At 41.4% G+C, this 21,829-nt stretch overlaps 1 protein-coding gene across 24 annotated transcripts in view; it reads left to right on the top strand.

Moving 5' to 3' along the window:
- The window catches only part of LOC140476464 (gephyrin), a 538,995-nt gene that overhangs the window by 484,515 nt on the left and 32,651 nt on the right, over window positions 1-21,829 (top strand). For all 24 annotated transcript variants that reach the window (XM_072569115.1, XM_072569120.1, XM_072569118.1 and 21 more), the window contains one exon: window positions 17,037-17,110. In XM_072569115.1, the coding sequence (XP_072425216.1) occupies window positions 17,037-17,110 (74 nt within the window). The remainder of the gene's footprint in view (window positions 1-17,036; window positions 17,111-21,829) is intronic.

Genomic DNA, 21,829 nt, shown 5'->3' with positions numbered 1-21,829 from the left:
ACATCAGCAATTCAAATGGCAGTTCACGATCACCTTCTGAAGGGCAACTAGGGTTGGGCAGTAAATCCTGACCAGCTGGCAACACCCATGTCTTATGAGTAAATAAAAAGAAAAATAAATATGTTATAACAACAGGTAAACCTTTATGACCATTGGCATATAAGCCTACTCGTTAAATCACTAACTTTATAACATTCTCCCTACACACACACACACATAGATAAAGAAAAATATGGGTGTCATGCACAAAGAGAGAGACTGGAAAAGTAGTTAATCAGTCTCTTTCAATAAGGTTCCCTGAGATGATCTTTTCAAACTATATAGTCCTGCTGGTCCTCATTCTTCCTTGTCCAGGTGCTTTCATTTGATTGGCAGAGGTACAGAACAACTGGTTCACACTCATGAACTACCTGGCACAATAGTTGAGAAGTACATCTTACAGCAATTTACTACTGAGAGGAGAGTTTCGTCCTAAATAGAAGTCAAATGACTTCTGCTAAAATATTCATTGTCACAAATTGTTTAGCTACCTGGGAGTGAATCACATAGCTGTTGGCAGGCAGAAGGTCTTTGTCATTGACAACAGGTCACTATTCCCCAGATCAAACAGCTACCTGTTGCTGGCCAAATCTCCATTCGTACACATCCCTTGACCCCAGCTCACTTGCAACTAGAGTCCCCCTCTGCTTGAATAAATGGTAGTGTAGATAGAATTTACAATGAGAGTCAGCTAAATTGCTTTTCAAAAGTGAATTAATCCTTTCCACAATGCTTGGTTTTTAAAACAGAACTTTTCCCATTTCGGTTTACAATCAAAGATACGGAAAAATGAAAGGATATAGTCAGTCGGGCTCATCCTGCCATGTCAGTCTGGACCATTATGCCATGGTCAGTCATGTGATTTAGTCAATAATCATCAGGTGGCAATCCATGGAATTCTGGGGAAAAAAGACAATTCTAAACTAGGGATTGGCATCACTGTACAGCATCTCCAAGGGAATGGTTATTGCATTCGGAGGGAATTGTAGAGAGTAGAATAGGACTTCCTGGTGAATGGGAGCAGGAAGAGAGAGACTATGAGCTCTGAAAGAGGGGTGAAGTTCAAACAGTTCACAATACATCATGCCTATGTGAGATTACTTTATCTGTTCAAGACAAAGTAAAAGATCTTGGAATTGCTTCTAGGAGCAATTTCAATAATCAAGCCTCCACTAACTAAATAATGCACAGAATCACAGATGTGTTTTGGTACGTTTCCAAACCATCTTAAATCAGTACCCTCTTATTCTGCATTCTTTTCCAAGCAGGAACAAATCATCACTTTTACTGTGTCCTGACCTCTCATGATTTTGAAACCTTCTTTCAGATCTCCTCTTAGTCTTCTTCTTTCCAAGGAAAACTGTCCCAACTACTCCAATCTATTCTGATAATTGAAGTTTCTCATCCCTAGAACTCTCTTCTGCACTATATCCACTGCCTTCACATGCTTCTTAAACAGTGGTAGCTTGGACTGTTCACAGTACTCCAGCAGAGATCTAACAAATGGCTTACACAAATTCAGTATAACCTCCTTGCTTTTCGGAAGTGGGGAAGATGTCTAGTCCTCAAATTGTTGAACTGAATATTGAGTCCAGAAGGCTGTAGAACTCCCAAGGAGAAACTGAGCTGCTGTTGTTTCAGCTTGCGCTGAGCTTCACTGGAGCTCTGCAGCAAGCCTGAGAGAGAGATGTTGGCCAGGGAACAGGGTGGTGTGTTAAAGTGGCAGGCAACTGGAAGTTCGGTCTTTTTTTGCAGATGGAATTGTAGGTGTTTTACACAGCGTTTAGCAATGTTGAGCAACGTTTTCAGTAGACTAGCAGAGCTTCACCTGGAACTCTGGATTTGATTGCCTGACCTTTGCCATTTGAGGGAATATACCTTGACTGTATCTGAGCCATTTCTTTTTTGAAGGTAGCCCATCATATAGCTAGTTTTTCCTATCAATCATTTGCTGCAGTCTGTTCAGCTGAGCTCCATTCTTGCCGTACTGAAATCAGCTTTTCCCTAGTTAATTATTCTTCCTATGGATTGCCTATTTGTCCTTTCCTGTCAATGTCCTAAACCTTTCAGTACAGTGATCACTGTCGCCTACACATTCTCTCATTGATCCTTAATCTGCTTAGCCTATCCCATCTTTGTTCAACAGTGCATCCTTTCTTGTTGGACGAGACACACTTCTGTTGAGTGGTTATTCTAAGCACATGGAGAAAGTTTGTCATTCATCATTCTTTACCCTACCAATGTCCCAGTCTACATTCAGGTAATTAAAGACCCCTATTACAGCTGCCCTATAATGTTTGCATTCTCTGTAATTGTTCTACAGATCCATTCCTCTACATCCTTCCCACTAGTTTGTAGTCTGTAGACTGCACTGAGTAATATTATTGTACCATTTTTGTTCCTTAGCCACATTAATTCTCTTTGACCCCACTGAGACATCCTCTTTCTCCAATTCTCCCTCTCCTTACCTTTTTTTTTCTGAATTCCTTGTACTCAGATATTTAACACTTTTCCTGGAGCCAAGTCTCTGTTATTTCCACAACATTATATTTCCATATGCCAACTGCACCTGCAATTCTCCAGTCTTATTTACTATACTCTGAGTATTCACACATACACAGTAACCTGATTTAGATTTCCTTACTTTCTCCCTTACGCTGAGTTCACGAATGAATCTGTTCTGTCTACAAATGTTAACTGTCTCCCCCAAGTATCTTTGCAACATGATATTCCTCACTAATATTCTCATTTATTTCCCGCATCTCTGCCAATTTAGTTTCAGCTTGCAAACAGCACCAGCAAAACGCCTCTGCAAGGATTTAAGCCCCAGATCTGTTCAGAAGCTTTGCTTCCAGCTTGTACAGGCACCATCTGCCTCATCCTCCTATTTCTGGACTCACTTGCATGTGGCACATTATTGCAGTTGAGGCTTTGCTTGCTAACTTTCTACATAGCTCCCCAAATTCTGATTACAGGACTATATCCACCTCCCTGCCAAAGTCAGTGATACCATTGTGAACTGTGACCTCTGGCTGTTCACCTTTCCTCAAAAGAATGTCCTACAGCTGCTCTGTGAAATCTTTGACTTTGGCACCGGGAGACAATATGCCATCGTGGATCATGTATGTCTGTTTGCCTAATTAATGAATCTCTTACCACTATTGCTCTTCCTTTCTTCTCCCTCCCGTCCTGTACCGTTGAGTCCCATAGAGTACCACAAATATGGCTCTGACTGCACTGCCTTGAGGAAGTCACACTTTCACCAGCTTCTAAAATGGAAAATAGATCTCCCTTTTCTGTAGCTGGCAGCATTTCCTGTACATACGGTTGTCAGCCATGGCTTGTCACAAATTACAAGACTCACATTCCACTCAACTGAGCTGTGCTGCCATTCTTTACATTAACTTTCCTGTATTTTGAATTCGTTTTGTTTGGTTCTGACTTTCCCTTCCTGGTGTTTTTAAGCCAAAGCTACTTATTTTAAAGTGATACCCTTTTCCAATTTGCAGCAATTTAAAACAGTTTTTATCAACCAATGAACTTACAGCTTTCCTGTGACTTCACAGAAAATTAGCTCTCCTTACAAACTCAATGTAGGCCAGTTTCAGGCAGCTGACTCCCAGGTGTGGGAAGTAGCCTGAATCCCAGCCCAGATTTATACACTGGTATCCCACACTGTTCCTCTGAAGCTCAGCTGCCTCATAGACTCCCAGATAAGTGAAGCCACCCATCTGCCTTCAAACCGTGTTCATCACCAAGCCATTTGTGTCCAGGAAAACAGATGAAAAATTATGTCCTCAAGCAATTATGAGTATTACGTAGTGTACACACAAGTTACCTCCTTCTCATATTAGCTGGCAAGTGTCATAATAAGACACTGAAATGGAGCCTGAGCCTGAAGTTTCCATTTCATGAGCAAGTACAGGAAGGCAGTACTTTCCAGTTGCAGATCCTCTTATTAAAATGTAAGTATACAGGCTGCCATGTGGATTGAGCCTTCTCTTTGCAGGGTGGTGCAGACCATGCCAGCAGGGTCATTTATTCAGGGTATGGAAAGCTATCACTAACTACTGGGAGTTGTGGAGGTGGAGAGAAGTGGCAGGTTGTGGCAGTAGCTTACTGGCAGAGTTCCCAGTCAGATATAGTGTGAAACATTTGGTTGTGAAACATGCAGTTGGATTACTCACAGTTCCTTCTGAAGCCATGCACTGACCTTCTGAAGCCTCCAAGCTATACTGTGGGTAGCTTCAGTGGTGGATGCAAATACTCAGGAATTCCTTGAATAAAACCATGTTATCTTTCAGACATTCTCCCACAGGTTAACTGCTCATAGAATTCACCTTAGAACACCATCCCTGGATTCATTGTAGCTAAGTGCAATCCAAAGACAATGCAGAAGGGTACATTAATTACGAGTTCATGCTCAATCCTAGCAAGAACAACCACCACTGTATAGCCTTCAGAGGGGAAAGCAGAAGTTGAAGATCCACCAAGGAGGCAGGGGAGAATGCTGAGACCTGCATCTATAGTCCTTGCAGTCATTAATTTCAACTGTCTGAAAGACAGGGCAGGTACAGATTTAAGGTTGTTCCATCCATTATTGCTGAATTTTGCAATCTACTTGAGGAAGGCCAGCGCTCAGAAGCATTGGGTGGCCTATCCTGGTTGCCACCAAGGTCACAGCTGCCTTGAACTTTTATGCCTGTGCCTCTTGTCATGGTACAACCAGGAACCTATGTAGCACCTACCAGTCTTCAACCCACAAATGCATCCAGGATGATACTGACGCTACTTTTTCAATGACTTATAAAATCCTTCCCTGTGACGATGAGAGTCAAACAGCTCGAGCACTAGGACTCTCCATCATTGTTGGCTCCCCCCAGGTGCAGGGCATTATCGACTGCACCAATATCCTCAGCAACCTGTGGAGCTTGTCAACTGAAAAGGCTTCCACTCCATCTATGTTCACAATATATCTGACCAACGATGTCAAATTCCAAAGGACAGTGCCAGATATCCTGGGAGCTGCTATGACTTTTACATACTCAACAACTCAAAGTTCCTACATTTTTCTAAGGTCCTCAGACCATATGAGGAGGGCTGCTGGGAAACGAGGACGACCCCTCCTGACATGGCTAGGGACAACTTGATAAAAACCTCCAGCTGACACAGAATGAAGATGACACTTGAACTATGCTAAGGCATCCCACAACAGTATCCAGATGTTGTACAGGGAAGTTCCTCTTGATAGCTAGCAAGTTAAAGGAATCCTCAGGAATCTCCCTTTGATCCTTCCATCTTCAGACAGCCTTGACTGTTTTGGAGTGTATGCAAACTGTTATATTGCCTTGGAATGCTTGAGCATTCTGTCAAAGTGTTGAACCTGTGAGAGGTAGTGTTTGTGTAGTCATGCTCAGCAGACCACTGCACTTAATGCAGTGTGGACATGTGAGTTGCTCATTTTCTGTCTCCCAACCTTGAATGCCAATGCAAGTGGAAAAACTATTCTCAGAAGTAAAAGATTATTTTCAATGATGCTCCACTAATGCCTTCAATAGGTTTTCTTGTCCCTCTGCCTCCCACTACTTCTGACTGCCATCCTGACTTCTGCAACTGGTGTGGGGGAGCCTGCTGTGTGGTTGGCCTGTTGACTTCAAACCCTTCAGCGGTCACCCCATGGTGCTTTTGGGCCTACCGCCTCCCTTTCAGTTTTGATGGCAGCAGGCTTTGTGATCACTAAGCAGGCGCGAGGTGAAGTGACCATGCATCTCTGGACAAGCCTGAGAAGAGGCTTCTGGGCAGCTCCCTGTCACCTGTCCTTCCTGTGTGCACCCACTGGAACCACCCTCTGTCCCTGCAAGGAATCAGCCCTCGGAGGAAGGGGAAGTCCCTTGTCACACTCTAGCCTTGCCACTGATGCTGAACACCTATAGACGGAGTGATAATGTGCAGGTGCAGCAGTCACTGAGTGTTCTGCAGGATGTCATTCTCTTTGGAAATCACAAACTTGATGATAGAGATAACTGCGCTTCCTTCCAGTTTACTAAGTGTAAAGCTGGTGAACCTGACTGATGTGTCTATGCTGGTCTCTACAGGTTGTTCGGGATATTAACAGTTGAGACTATGAGTGTGTCTGGGACTGAGCACGTGCCTGGCAGTCTTTTGACAGACTGAGACTTGGGCATTTCATCCTCAATCCACCACAGAGATGTACCGGTTATGAGCTCACCAGATTAGTTGAAAGTCAAGCAATGACATGGATCTATTGCTTAAAACAATCATGACCATGACCAGGGTAAAATGCTAGAAAATATTTTGAACTTATAGTCTGACAAGTCCCCAGCACCTATGGTTTATATCTTTGAGTCTAATCTGGAAAGAGTAGGCACTCAGGTGAAAGTCTGGGTTGGTGAATGGTGCAAGTGCATCCTCTGAAACTTCAGTGGTACCACTAGTGCTTGCACAAAAGAGCAGAGGGAATGAGTTATCAAAGATGTATGAAAGCTTGTAAAGATTAAGAATAAGTTAGCATTGTGGTAATGGGAGGGCAGCACAGTGCAGTGTAAGTTACAGGGCTGGTTGTTCATTGATATCTCCTCATCTCTACTTTAACTGTCCTGCTCTTCTCCACCCAAACTGAGTATTCTCTTCTCACAAGGAAGTGAGGACTCTAATGTCTGCCTTTCCCCACCAGTATTGGATCTTGATCTGGTTATGGATCAGCTTGTCCTGCAAAGAGATAATGAGAAAGATTGAATATGATGAAAGGGAATACAAGAGCAGTTAGTGGTGATGCATAAACAACTGAGGTGATAAGGTGTTCCTGGTGAGTGAGTAGGAAAAACAGAGAGCAGGAAGGGTTTATATTTTGGGAGATTGAGGTGGATGAGAGCCATTGAGAGGACCTGACACACACAATACTAAGAATGGTAGTCAATGACCTTTATTGAGATGAGTGTGCATTGGCAGAGTTAAAGTGAATGCTGGTCCTGTGAGAGAGAAACTGGGAAATTGACCATGGAAATTGTGGAGTCATCGAACAAGTATTTTGTGTCTATTTCACACTGCAAGACTTGGAAAACCTCTGCAAAATAGTTGAAAATCAAGCAATGGTGGGGAGGAATGAGCTCAAGACAATCGTCATAACCAGGAAAAAGTGCTAGAAAGTTGTTTGGACTTATAAGTCTGTTAAGTCCTCAGGACTACACAGCTTGTGTATTAGACTCTTGCATGATTTTTTCGTAAGTAATCTTCCAAAATTCCTTAGGTTCTGGAAGGATTCCTGCAGATTGGAAAATTGCAATGGAAACATCTTTATTCAAGAAAGAAGGGAGGTGGAAAACAGGAAAATATAGGCTAATTAGCATAACATCTTCTGTTAGGGAATATTAAAGGAGGTAAACATTTCTTCAGCTGTGCAGGGTTTGGCAAAGCCACACTTGGAATACTGCATATAGTTTTGATTGTACTATTTGAAAGAATATGACTGCTTTACAATCAGCTGATTCCTGGGATGAAGAATTATCTAATGAAGAAAGGTTGAAGAGGTTGGGCCTAAACCCATTGGAGTTTAGAAGAATGAGAGGTAACCTTATTGAAGCTTATAGAATTTTGAGGTAACTGAACAGGCTAGACACTAGGAGGCTGTTTCCCCTTGTGAGGAGACTAAAAGTAGGAAAAAAGTGCAAAGTGTTGCAGATGCTGAAAATCTGAAGCAAACATAGGGAATTCTGGAAATGCTCAGCAAGTCTGAAGACAAGTCAAACTGGACTCAAAACATTAACTTTGTTTTTGTCTGCACAGATGCTGCCAGACTTACTGAGTTTCTCCAACATTGTGCTTGTTTAAAAACTAGAAGACATAGGGGGGTGTAGGTTTGCTCACTGAGCTGTAGGTTTGATATCCAGACGTTTCATTACCTGGCTAGGTAACATCATCAGTGGCGACCTCTAAGTGAAGTGAAGCTGTTGTCTCCTGCTTTCTATTTATATGTTTGTCCTGGATGGGGTTCCAGGGGTTTGTGGTGATGTTGTTTCATGTTCATTTTCTGAGGGGTTGATAGATGGCATCTAGATTTATGTGTTTGTTTATGGTGTTGTGGTTGGAGTGCCAGGCCTCTACGAGGTAGCCCTACACACGGAGGGAAAAAAAACCATTTAGACTGGGACAACACATCTATCCTGGGACAGGCTAAGCAAAGACATGCCAGAGAATTCCTAGAGGCCTGGCACTCCAACCACAACACCATAAACAAACATATAGATCTAGATACCATCTATCAACCCCTCAGAAAACGAACAGGAAATGACATCACCACAAACCCCAGGAACCCCATCCAAGACAAACATATAAATAGAAAGCAGGAGACAACAGCTTCGCTTCACTTGGAGGTCGCCACTGAAGATGTTACCTAGCCAGGTAATGAAATGTCTGGATATCAAACCTACAGCTCAGCGAGCAAACCTACACCCTAAACCTCAACCTGAGCTACAAACCTTCACAAACCTTGCAACAAAATGGAGGACATAGTTGAAGAAGCAGAGATTAGAAGACTTTTTTCTCTCTCTCTCTGATGGTTAAGGGATTGAAATTCTCTTCCTCATAAGGGTAGTGGAGGATTAGTCTTAAAATTTATTCAAAGCTGAATTACATTGAATTTAGATAGACAAGGGAGTTTATTGTTGTGGGATCCAGACAGGAAAAATGCTGAGACCACAATCAAACCAACTGTGATCTTAAAAAATGTTGGGACAGACTTGAGGGGCCAGATGCCTACTGTTGTTCCTCAGTCCTATGTTTCTTTTAAAAATGAGATAGTTAATAAGTAAAATGCTCAAGAGTGAATCATGATGCTATTTCCTATAGAATTAAACATGAAACAGTTAGGTGTCTTGTCTTTGTCATCCATAAATGGTTCACAGCCACTAAATCGGTAGTCTAATCTATTTGGACTGTAACCATCAGATATATCTCAAAATACAATAAAAAGTCAGCACAGCTATTGCAACAGAATTTGCAGATGTGACTGGAAGGCAGTAGAAAAGGGAAAATAAAATACGGTTTCTCTACTTAAGTCAAGCAGAATGACCCACTGAAATAGTTTAGCAAGACATTTATGTTTGTAAAATGTCGTACAGTGAGGAGTTGTATGTGGTGCACTCGGTGAATATGATCTTAATGATTCTTCTGTGTGCTCATTTAAATTTAGGATTCATCTTCCTTGAGAATTGAGAGTTGTAGTATTATCAGGGATTCATAAATAAGGATGGAGAGTGTGGAAAGCATAATGCACAATAAAACATTAAAAGAGAAAGCCGAGTCAATAGAACTTAGAGTCATAGAGATATATAACACAGAAGCCGACCGTTTGATCAAATTCATCCCTAACGACCAAATATCCTAAATTAATCTAATCCCATTTGCCAGCATTTGGCCCATATCCCTCTGAACCCTTTCTATTCATATACCAATCAAGATGCCTTTTAAATGCTCTAACTGTTCCAGCACTTCCTCTGGCGGTTCATTTCATGTATGCACCATCCTCTGCATGAAAATGTTGCGCCTTAGATCCCTTTTAAATCTTTTCCCTTTCACCTTAAATCTATGCCCTCTAGTTTTGGACTCCCCACCCTAGAGAAAAGACTCTGTCTCTTTACCCTATCCATGCCCCTCATGATTTTTTAAACGTCTATAAGGTTACCATTCAGCTTCCAATGCTCCAGGGAAAATATCCCCAGTTTATTCAACCTCTCCCTATAGCTCAAATCCTCCGACTCTGGCAACATCCCTATAAATCTTTTCTGAAACCTTCCAAGTTTCACAACATCCTTCCAATAGGAAGGAGATTAGAATTGCATGCAATATTCTAATAGTGGCCTGACCAATGTCCTGTACAGCCATAACATGACTGCTCAATTCCTATCTCAATGCACTGACCAATAAAAGCAAGCATACCAGACACCTTCACTTTTCTATCTACCTGCAACTCCACGTTCAAGGAATTATGAACCAGCACTCCAAGGTCTCTTTGTTCAGCAACCATGAAGTGTATAAAACCTATCCCGATTCGTATTTCCAATGCAGCACCTCACATTGATCTAAATTAAACTCCATCTGCTAATCCTCAGCCCATTGGACCATCTGATCAAGATCCCGTTTTACTCTGTCATAACCTTCTTTGCTGTACTCCACACCTCCAATTTTGGTGTCATCTGCGAACTTACTAACCACGCTTCCTATGTTCACATCCAAATCATTAATATAAATGACAAAAAGTAGTATATCCAGCACCAGTTCTTGTGGCTTGCATTCTGAAAAGCAATTCTTCATCACCACCACCACCACCACCTTTTACCTTTGAGTCAGTTCTGTGTCCAAATAGCTAGTTCTCCCTCTATTCCATGCGATCTAACCTTGTTAACAGTCTACCATGAGGAAACTTGTCGAGCACCTTACTGAAGTCCATATAGATCACGTCCACATCCAACGTATTTAAAAACTTTGTCCCTAAATGCACTCAGTAAAGTCAATGAGCTGACGGTAGACATAGAGACAAATACATACAACCTGTTGGGGATTACTATAATGTGGTTATAGGAGGATCAGGTCTGGGAGTTAAATGTCCAAGGGTACTCATTATCCTGAAAGGATAGACATGTAGGGTAGGAGGTGGAGTTGTTTTATTGATTAAAGATGATATTAAAACTACAGTAGCACCTCGACTTACAAACTTAATCCGTTCCGGGACCCAGTTCGCGAACCGAAAAGTTCTCGAACTGAATCAATTTTTCCCATTGTTTGGATAGCTTAAGAATGCTTGGACGGCTGTTCACAGCGCACGCGCCAAAGACCGAACTGAATGAGATCACGCGGGGCCCAAGAGCTTTTGCGTTCAACAAGCACATAGCAAAGCAGAACAATGAAAGCACGTGGTCGCACACGGGCTTTTTGCGTTCGTACCTTGAATTTCGTACATACGTTGAAGCAAAGTTTTACGTACAATCCTGCTCATTAACCGATTTGTTCGTGAACGGGGTTGTTCGTATGTCAAGGCGCTACTGTATATTAAGAAATGATATTGGCACTCAGGACCAAAATGTTGAAGCAGTCTGGGTGGAAATAAAAAGCAAAAGAAGAAACTCCTTGGTAGGGATAATTTACAAGCCCCAAACGCTACTTTTGAAAAAGGACATACATAAACCAAGAAATAATGAGAGATTGTGAAAAGGGCACAACAATAATTATGGGTGATTTGAACACGCATTTTGACTGGATTATTCAACTTGGAAAGGGTAGCCTCGAGGAAAGGTTCATTGAGTGTATGAAGGATTATTTCTTCAAGCAACATGTCATGGAACCAATCAGAGAACTGACTATTCTAGATTTAGTGTTATGTAATAAGGACAAATTAATAAGTAGTCATGTAGTAATGGGATCCTCTTGGAAGGAGTGGTCACAACATGATAGATTTCAAATTCAGGTTGTAAGAATGAAGGGAGAGTCACATACATGAGTTTTTGTGTCGGACAAAGATAAATTATGCACACCTGAGGAAGGAGTTGGACCTAGTGTCGAGAGTGTGTTGCTGGAAAAGCCCAGCCAGTCGGACAGCATCCGAGGAGCAGGAGAATTGACGTTTCAGACATAAGCCCTTCATTGGGAATTCCTCATTCCTGATGAAGGGCTTATGCCCAAAAGGTCAGTTCTCCTGCTCCTCGGATGCTGCCTGACTGGCTGTGCTTTTCCAGCAACACACTCTCGACTCTAATCTCCAGCATCTGCAGTCCACCCTTTCTCCTGGTTTGCCCTTGTGGACTGGCAAAAATATTAAAGGGAAGAACATGGAAGATCAGTGACAAATGCTAAGGTGATACAAAATACCTCTCAACTAAAGTATATCCTTGAGAGAAAGATGAATTGTTAAAAGGTGAAAAATTATCCATGGCTTTACAGAAAAGTCAAGGCTAACATAAAGGCAAAACTAGGGCATATCATACTGCAAAAGGTAGTGGCATTCTGGAGGATCAGAAGCACTTTAAATGTCAGCAAAGGATTACTAAAAGTGAAATCAAAAGAGTTTAGATGAAATACGAAAGGAAACTAGCAGAAAATGTAAGTACTGGTAACAAAAGGTTCTACAAGTATATAATAAAGAAGTGAATAATAAAAGTAAATATTGGCCCTATAAATGATAAAAATGGTGCTGTAATAATGGGAAACTCAGAAATGACAGAGGCACTAAGCCAATATTTTGTCTCTGTTTACAGAGTGGAAGATCATTTCTTCCCAAAAGTGTTACTACAGAGGAATTTGTTGAAATTGCTACAACTGGGGAGAAGGTTTGAAGTAAGCTGATAGAATTGAAGGCAGATATATCCCCAAGACCTGCTGGCCAGCACCTTAGGGTATTAAAGGAGGTAGCAACAGAGATGGTGAATGCAATCATTATGATATTCTAAAATTCCCTGCATCTAGAAAGATACCAATGGATTGAAAACAAGCTAATGTGATACCCTTATTCAAAAAAGGGATGGGCAAGAAGTGTGAAACTATAGACGAGTCAGTTTGGCCTCTGTAGTGGGGATGTTGCTGGGGTCAATAAGAAAGGAGGACATTACTGATTACTTGAAAAAACAAAGCTCAATTCACCAGTGTCATCTCAGTTTCATGAAGGAAAAGTCATGTTTGACAAACTTGCTGGAGTTCTTTGAGGTTGTAATCAGTAAGGTAAACAATTGAGATCCAGTGGATGTTGTATATCTTGACTTCCACAAGGCATTTGACAAGTGAAAGACTAATCCAGAAAGTTAGATCCCAGGGAGTTGGGGTAGAGTATTGCCTTAGATAGAGGATTGTCTGACTGATGGAAAGCAGAGGGTCAGCATCAATGGGTCCTTCTCTGAAGTGGGGTGCTGCACAGTTCAGTTCTCGGACCTGAACTATTTAAAATCGATGTAAATGATCTGCAAGCAGGGAGAGAGTATAACACAGCAAAATTTGCAGATGATACCAAAATAGGTGAGAAACCAGGCTGTGATGAGGAAATAAAGAGATTACTGATTGAATTTGAAAGCCAGGAGAATGGGTCAGACTCTGGCAGCTGGAGTTTAATGTGATTAAGTGCAATGTTATCCATTTTAGCCAGAAAACTAAAACTAGCAAACTATTATTGAAATAGGAAGCAGATTCAAAGTGCATAGATATGGAGGTATCCTTGTACATGAATCATGGCAACTGGGTTTGGAGGTTCAGCATATAATAAGAAAGGCAAACTAAATCTTGGCATTGATTGCGAAAGGACTGGATTATAAAATGAAAGAAGTGTTGTTACAAATATATAAGGTGCTGGTGAGGTTACACCTGGAGTATTGTGTCCGGTTTAATCTCCTTACTTGAGGAAGGATGTGATGGCCCTGGAGGCAGTTCAGAGGAGGTTCACCAAACTGATTCCAGAGCTGAAAGGGCTGTGTACAATGATCCATCGAATAGCTTGAGGTTGTACTCTCAGGAGCTGAGAAGAAGGAGGGGGTTATCTGATTGAGGAAAGAAAATGCTAAAGGAGATTGATAAGGAGGACATTGAACAGATGTTCCACCTTGTGGGACAGTTTCGAACAAGAGGTCATAGATATAGAGTGAGAGAAGGTGGGTTCAAAACTGCGATAAGGAGAAACTACTCGGAGGGTTGCGAATCTTGTGGAACACAGTGCTCCAGAGTGTAGTGGAGGCAGAATCAATCGAGAAAGAAATGGATATGTTTCTGACAAAAAGCAGGATAAAGGGCTATAGGGAGCAGGCAGGAAAGTCGAGTTTAGATTAAAATAAGATCAGCCATGATCATGTCAAATGGCGGAGTGGGCTCAAAGGGCTGAATTACCTACTCCTACTCCTAATTCCTGTTTTCCTATGTTGTGTTAACTGAGTCTGTTTTCCGGGGATTAAAGGAAAACACATGTAAAAGGCATCAATGTCTGCCTGTGGTTGTAAGGTAGTTTATACTGCATGCTATTGTAATAATACATGTAAATATTTTGAAGCAATGCAAATAACAGTTAAGTTGGTCAGGCTGCCTATGCTTGTAATTCATGTCCCTCATCCAGAACAGACAGATATAACTTGGTAATAACAACAGAAAGTGCTGGAGAAACTTAACAGGTCTGGCAACATGTGTGGAAAAAGAAACAAAGTTAACATTTCAAGCCCAGTATGATTCTTACTTGGAACTGAAGAGGACTGAAAAGGTGATTGGCTTTATGCTGCATTAAAAAATGGAGCAAATGACATACATGTTACAGGTGCCCCAGCACAAAATACAAATGGGAGTGTTAATATTAGCGGAGAGGTGATATTGATGAACAGTAGATGTTAGTGGCAGACAATATGTCAACTTTTCTGAGGGCAAATCCACTCAAAAAAGATGTGGGATGGGTTGGTGGGTGGGGGAGTCGAATTCTTTGAAGAGGTGACAAGTAGGTTAGACCAGGGAAACCCAGTGGCTGTGGTCTATCTAGACTTCCAAAAGGCCTTTGATAAAGTGCCACACGAGAGGCTGCTAAGTAAGGGCCCATGGTGTTCGAGGTGAGCTACTGGCATGGATTGAGGATTGGCTGTCTGACAGAAGGCAGAGAGTTGGGATAAAAGGTTCTTTTTCAGAATGGCAGCCGGTGACAAGCGGTGTCCCACAGGGTTGAGTGTTGGGACCACAGCTGTTCACATTATATATTAATGATCTGGATGAAGGGACTGGGGGCATTCTAGCGAAGTTTGCCGATGATACGAAGTTAGGTGGACAGGCAGGTAGTACTGAGGAAGTGGGGAGGCTGCAGAAGGATCTAGACAGTTTGGGAGAGTGGTCCAGGAAATGGCTGATGAAATTCAACGTGAGCAAGTGTGAGGTCCTGCACTTTGGAAAAAAGAATACAAGCACGGACTACTTTCTAAGCGGTGAGAAAATTCATAAAGCCAAAGTACAAAGGGATCTGGGAGTGCTAGTCGAGGATTCTCTAAAGGTAAACATGCAAGTTGAATCCATGATTAAGAAAGCGAATGCAATGTGTCATTTATCTCAAGAGGGTTGGAATATAAAAGCAGCGATGTCTACTGAGCCTTTATAAAGTTCTGGTTAGGCCCCATTTGGAGTACTGTGTCCAGTTTTGGGCCCCACACCTCAGGAGAGACATACTGGCACTGGAGCGTGTCCAGCGGAGATTCACACGGATGATCCCTGGTATGGCTGGTCTAACATACGAGGAACGGCTGAGGATCCTGGGATTGTATTCATTGGAGCTTAGAAGGTTAAGGGGAGATCTAATAGAAACTTACAAGATAATACATGGCTTGGAAAGGGTGGATGCTAAGAAATTGTTTCCGTTAGGCGAGGAGACTAGGACCCGTGGACACAGCCTTAGAATTAGTGGGGGTAAATTCAGAACAGAAATGCAGAGACACTTCTTCAGCCAGAGAGTGGTGGAATTCATTGCCGCAGAGTGCAGTGGAGGCCGGGACGCTAAATGGCTTCAAGGCCGAGATTGATAAATTCTTGATGTCACAAGGAATTAAGGGCTACAGGGAGAATGCTGGTAAGTGGAGTTGAAATGCCCATCAGCTATGATTAAATGGCAGAGTGGACTCGATGGGCCAAATGGCCTTCCACTCCGATGTCTTATGGTCTTATGGGAGGAATGGGCGATTAAAACTTGTCAAATTCACATCTAAACATCCAGCCAAACATGTTTGACTTTGAATATATATATCATGCCAGATTGTAGTAATTTCAATGGAAGCTCAATAGAAATTTTGTAGTGCTAGGTAATCAGTTTTCCTGCTCATGAAGTGGGCATGTTTTTTATATCTAGTACAAACATTAGCAATATAAAATCATCAACCACAGATTGTGGCATTGATGGCACAACAACATTTTTATATCACACCTTTACAGTAATAAACATTCCAGGACACATCACATGAGCATTCACTTCACACAAACAAAGTATGACTTGAAAGCACTTAAGGAGAAATCGGCTTTTAAGGAGTGATTTAAAAGTGGAAGATGTGGCGGAGGATGTACAGAGACTATTTCAGAATTTAGGTCCTTGGTCATCGACAACATGTCTAGCAAAGTGATTATCGTCAGCATTGCTCAGGAGATGATGTTAACTAACTCACAGTTCAGGCTTTTTCACAGATACCTTTTGTAGCAGTTTGCATTAACAGACCAAAACATGCGATAAACTGAAACCTACTTTCTTTACATGGCTTGGGACTATCACTTCTTTCCCGTTTTGAATGATTTGTTTGGAAAATGCCTGACATGGTCACTGTCTGACAAATGGAAAAATTTTATACCACTATATACAGTCTTAAGCAATATTGGAATTATTTACAAACAAAACTATAGACAGAAGCAAAAAGACTTGGGTGAAATATTATATCCATGGAAACAAACTGGAATCAGTTCACAAAGGCATGTATCCTTGTTTGGAAAGCTGATAGTTTATCATTGTTTAAGTAGTAATGCATTCACTTTTCTGAGTACACATTCCATCATTGAAGTGTACCTTTCAGGATGTGATATCTCCATAAGTCACAAGCATTGTCAGATCCTGGGTTTCCATCAAAAGATAAAGCTAGCAAGTTAAACTCTTGTGAATTAAAATCTTTGCCATGACCAAGTAATAAATATATCAAGTATTCACAACTCTGTAGACAATGGGATATTATCTATCATTGTTTAGTGTGCCTCTGCTTTTAGCTTCTATAGGTTGAACAGGGCAGCCTCAAATTTAACAGTAGCTACTTCAAACTTTATAAAGCCAGGAACAAAAAAACGTGTTTTTTTAATCATAGGGACAGTGCCATAATACATTCTCCACAGAGTGAAAATCTGTGGTATAATGATTATGGAGCTGTTATGTAATGATGATTATATTAATTTCGCAATGATGTCAACTAAATCATGTGCAAGCTTTTACCAGTATCGTTACTATTACTGTCTGATAGGATTACCTGAAGCAGGTGTTGGACATTGACCTTCATGCCCAGATCCACTTTGGCAGAGTCTTCATGAAACCTGGGTAAGTGCCAATTAAACATAAAGCAATAATACTTTTATAACCTAATGTGATGTTGGCATTTAAGTGTGAAAGAAGAAATGTAGCTTGGTTATACAAATCTCAGTGAATCAATTTCAACTCATAAAGGATCATGTCCACTGCAATAGTACTCAAGTGAAACTTCCAACAAAAATCTGTACATTAAGATATTAACTTGCTTAATTTTATTTGCGACCATGCAGATTGCTTTTGAGAACAAGCTGACCTGCTGTTTTCTAATGTGTCGGGAAGTGGCAAGTGGAAAAGAGGCAAATTAATGATTTTTTTAAAATGTATTCATTGGATGTGGGTTTCATTGGCTGGACCACCATTTGTTACCCTTGAAAAGTTGCACTCTTGACAAATTTGATGTAGGTATGCAAACATACTTTAGGGAGGATGTTCTATAATTTTGACCCAGTGACATTAAAGGAAAGGTGATATATTTCCAAGTCAGGCAGTGAGTGGCTTGGAAGGGCACTTGAAGCCACTGGTCTTCCCATGTATTTGCTATCCTGATTATCCTTCTAGATGGTAGTGATCATAGGTTTGAAAAGTGTTCCCTAAGGACCCTCAGTCAATTTTTGCAATGCAACTTGTGGATGGTACACACGACTGCTTCGGTGGTGGTGGGTGTGAATGTTTTTGGATGTGGTGCCAACCAAGCAGGCTGCTTTGACCTGGATGGTGTCAAGCTTCTTCAGTGTTTTTGGAGCTGCACACATCCAGCGAAGCAGGGAGTATTCCATCACACTCCTGACTTGTGCCTTCCATTTGATGGACAGGCTTTGAGTTAGGAAGTAATCTACTCGCTTCAGGATCCTAGCCTCTGACCTGCTCGTGAAGCCAAAAGTATTTATATGGCTGGTTCAGTTCAGTTTCTAGATCAGAGTGGTGCTGGAAAAGCACGGCAGGTCAGGCAGCATCCGAGGAGCAGGAAAATCGACATTTCAGGCAAAAGCCCTTCATCAGGAATGGAGGCAGGGAGTTTCCAGGGTGGAGAGATAAATGGGGTGGGGGGGGGGGGGGCAGTGGGGAGAAGGTAGCAAAGAGTACAATAGGTTAATAGGGGTGGGGATGGAGGTGATACGACAGAGGGGAGGGTGGAGCAGATTGGTGGGGAGATTGGCAGGTAGGACAGGTCATGAGTTTCCTCATTTCCCCTCCCCCACTTTACCCCAGCTCCAACCTTCCAGCTTGGCACTGTCCTCATGACCTGTTCTACCTGTCAATCACCTTTCCCACCTATCCACTCCACCCTCCCCTCTGACCTATCACCTCCATCCCCACCCCCATTCACCTCTTGTACTCTTTGCTACCTTCTCCCCAGCACCCCCCACCCCCATTTATCACTCCACCCTGGAGGCTCCCTGTCTCCATTCCTGATGAAGGGCTTTTGCCCGAAACGTCAATTTTCCTGCTCCTTGGATGCTGCCTGACCTGCTGTGCTTTTCCAGCACCATTCTGATCTAAACTCTGGTTTTCAGCATCTGCAGCCCTCACTTTTGCCCAGTTCAGTTTCTAGTCAATGGTAACCCCAATGATCTTAATAGTGTGGGATTCCGTGATGATAATGCCATTGGGTGACAAGGGGGACTTTTAGATTCTCTCATGTGCAGATGGTCATTGCCTAGCACTGGCAATAGGGAGGTTAATTATATTTCCTGATTCAGTCGCCTTACAAGCCAGAAAGTCATCCTTACTTTATGTATGAAATAATTTCTTCTGCAAACAGTAGCTTTTGAGAGTGATACAAGATTGATTTTGAACTCTTCAGTACTTCTGGCTGAAGAATATTCTGGGAAATGCAGGTCTGTTGCCATAGTGCTTTGATGTACTTAGCCTGTCATTGCACAAACAGGCAAGACCCTGGATCACAAGGTCATTATGGGTGAGGACTGCCATTTGATCTACCTTGGTTTTTCCATTGAAAAGACATTGAGGTTCCCCTATAATGGCATTCAGTAATTTTTAAGTGATTCTGGGGGCTTTTGCCTCCATATTCTTTCTTGGAGTCTATTCCATTTGTTGACTTTTTTGTGCGTGCACGTCAAGAACAGCTTTCTAAGCAGCCTTTCTAGTAAATTGTAATTGTACGTTTTTTTGATCGCAGTTTCAGAATGATCTCCAAATGTTTCCATACTATTGAGTGTACAAATAGTCATTTGGTAGTTTCGCGCTTGAGTGATACTGAAAAAAATACTTTTTTAAAAACCTTTTCACTTGCAGTCATCAGCACAAGAAACTTGCAAGAAATACCTGTATGAAGAGAAAGCAATATTTACAATGTATTAAATGCCACTATTTATTGGTTGGCGAATGGGCTCTGATTGGCAGAGGAATTGCTATGAAGAATGCACCAGTTAACTGTCGGTCATTGTTAACTAATGGCCATGCCTTCACAGTTGTAGGATTACAATCCTGGAATTCCTTCCATAACAACATTGTCAGTTTACCGCATAGTCTGCATCGGTTCAAGATTCTGTCTCAACACCACTTTCTCAATGGCAGTTAGGGATCGGCACTAAATCTACACCTTGTCAAGAATGAACTGCTCCAACTTCTCTCAGTTTTGCTCATAATTTGATACAGTTCAAGTTTCTATTTTCTGCACATAGGTTTACTGATCTGTCAGGCATGTTGGGTAGAGCCCAATTTCCCCATTGGTAAAGGCCAGTCAATTATATATGCATCAAGCCAGCTATGGACCTTTCCTGGATTTGGAATATTAAGATTGGTGTCAGGAATCCCACTCCGTTACCAGTCATTGCTGCTGGGAGCACTGATAGCTCCCACTAATGCATCAACAAAAGCTTATTATTGCCTCCGCCTAACCAATTCTATCTTGGCATATTCAAGATGGTGCCTCGACTGCCTTCTGAGGCGATCTGTTCAAAAGTTGCAAAACCCTCTTCAATAGAAAACAAAAATTCTCCTCATTACTGTTCTGAACATACCCCTGGTTTTATAATCACCGATAGGAAGAAACATCCTTCTGTTAAGACACAGCAGTGAAACTCTCTGTTACTTAAACCAAACACCTAGAAAAGCTCACCTTGCCTCATAATCTATTAAAATATGAATGACAGAGAACTCCCAAATTCCACTATTTAAAGAAAATAACATCAATTTATTTAACTCTAAAAGTGAAAATTAAACAACTATTCACAACTCTAAACACCCCCTTCTCTTAACTGCTTATTACCTGTCTCCAACTGTATAACAATATGCTCTTCCAATGAGACACTTAGTAAAATTATATCAACTTACTTTCAAAACCACACAACAGCTGTTGTCTTCTGTGACTTCATTCTTCCAGTTGCTAAATTCCCTGGGTTGTTGTCTTGCTCTTTGTTGCGAGCATATGTTTCATATGAAAAGGTACCTTTGATAGAGAGAGTTTTCTAATTTCTTGTGTCTCTCTCGATGGCAGTTGTTCTCCCTCCAGTCTTCAAAATGTCCGCATTTTTATATCACCAACTTCAGATCGTGTCATTGGTTCAATGTTGGCAAAACAATAAATTCAAACTCAATTGGGTTTCAGTATCCTGGGGCATAATTTAACTGATTGGTTAATTTTGAATTGTTGTCAAAACAGCAACCAAAACTCAGGTATCCATTTCACAGTCATGTTATATATTTTCAATTTTCTAGTACATTCTGGTCATATATACAGGTGTTTGTAATCTCTCAATTCAGAACAGCATTCACTCTCTCTTAAAGGTACAGTACACACCTTCAACTTCACAACACCTCTCATGTCAAGACCATTCAGTAACTTATAAACTCAATCAAGTTATCACTCACTCTTCCAGTTTATCAATCTAGTAAACCTCCAGTAAACTTTCCCAAATATGTTTGTATCCTTTGTTCAATTGGGAGTCCAAAACTGCACAAAGTATTATAGATGTGCTTTCATCAATATCCTGTATAACTGAAGCATAACATCCTTATTTTATGTTCAATTCCTCACGTAATAAAGGACAGCATCCCATAAGGCTCCTTTATTTCTTGCTGTACCTGTAAACTAATATTTTGTAACTCATGTACCAGAGAACCTCGATCTTTCTGCATCTCAGAATTCTGTAATCATTCTTCATTTAAGTAACACTTTGCTCTTATATTCTTCCTGTCAAAATGAATAATTTCAACCTTTTCCCATATTAAAGGCCATCTGCATGATTTTTATCCAGTCATTCAACTTCTTGATATCTGTCTGCAACTTCCTTACATCTACTTCATAGTTCTCTGCCAAACTCGGTGTCATTTATGAATTTAGCAACCATGCCTCTGCACTCCTCATCTCGGCTTTACCGTAAATTGTAAAAGGTTGAGGTTCCAACTAAGATGAATTGAAACTTTTCTCCTTGGAAGGAGCAAGGCACCTCATGTCAGAAACCACTGACTACATTGCAGCCCCAAGCCCACCAAGCCAGCCAAAGTAAGAATTATGGGAATGAATAGAGTAGATAGTGGTTTTACAGTAGCAGGAGAAGTGCTCATATATTCTCAGAGACTGAGGAGGAAACTCGGAAGGCAGTAAGGTTTAGTCACTTGGGGGTGAGGGATTAGATTGGCAAAAGCCGTTGAGTGGACATGATGCAGCTAATAAAGAGAATTAAGTCCATTAGTGTTTGTGAAAGGCATGTGTAGTTCCAGAGTTAGAGCGACGTGACAGAGAGAATGTGGTGGCACTTATCC

This window comes from Chiloscyllium punctatum, chromosome 4, assembly GCF_047496795.1.
Source record: "Chiloscyllium punctatum isolate Juve2018m chromosome 4, sChiPun1.3, whole genome shotgun sequence".
Taxonomy (NCBI): Eukaryota; Metazoa; Chordata; class Chondrichthyes; order Orectolobiformes; family Hemiscylliidae; genus Chiloscyllium; species Chiloscyllium punctatum.
Note: the sequence above shows the minus strand (reverse complement) of the source record. Positions and strands in the feature narration are given on the sequence as shown.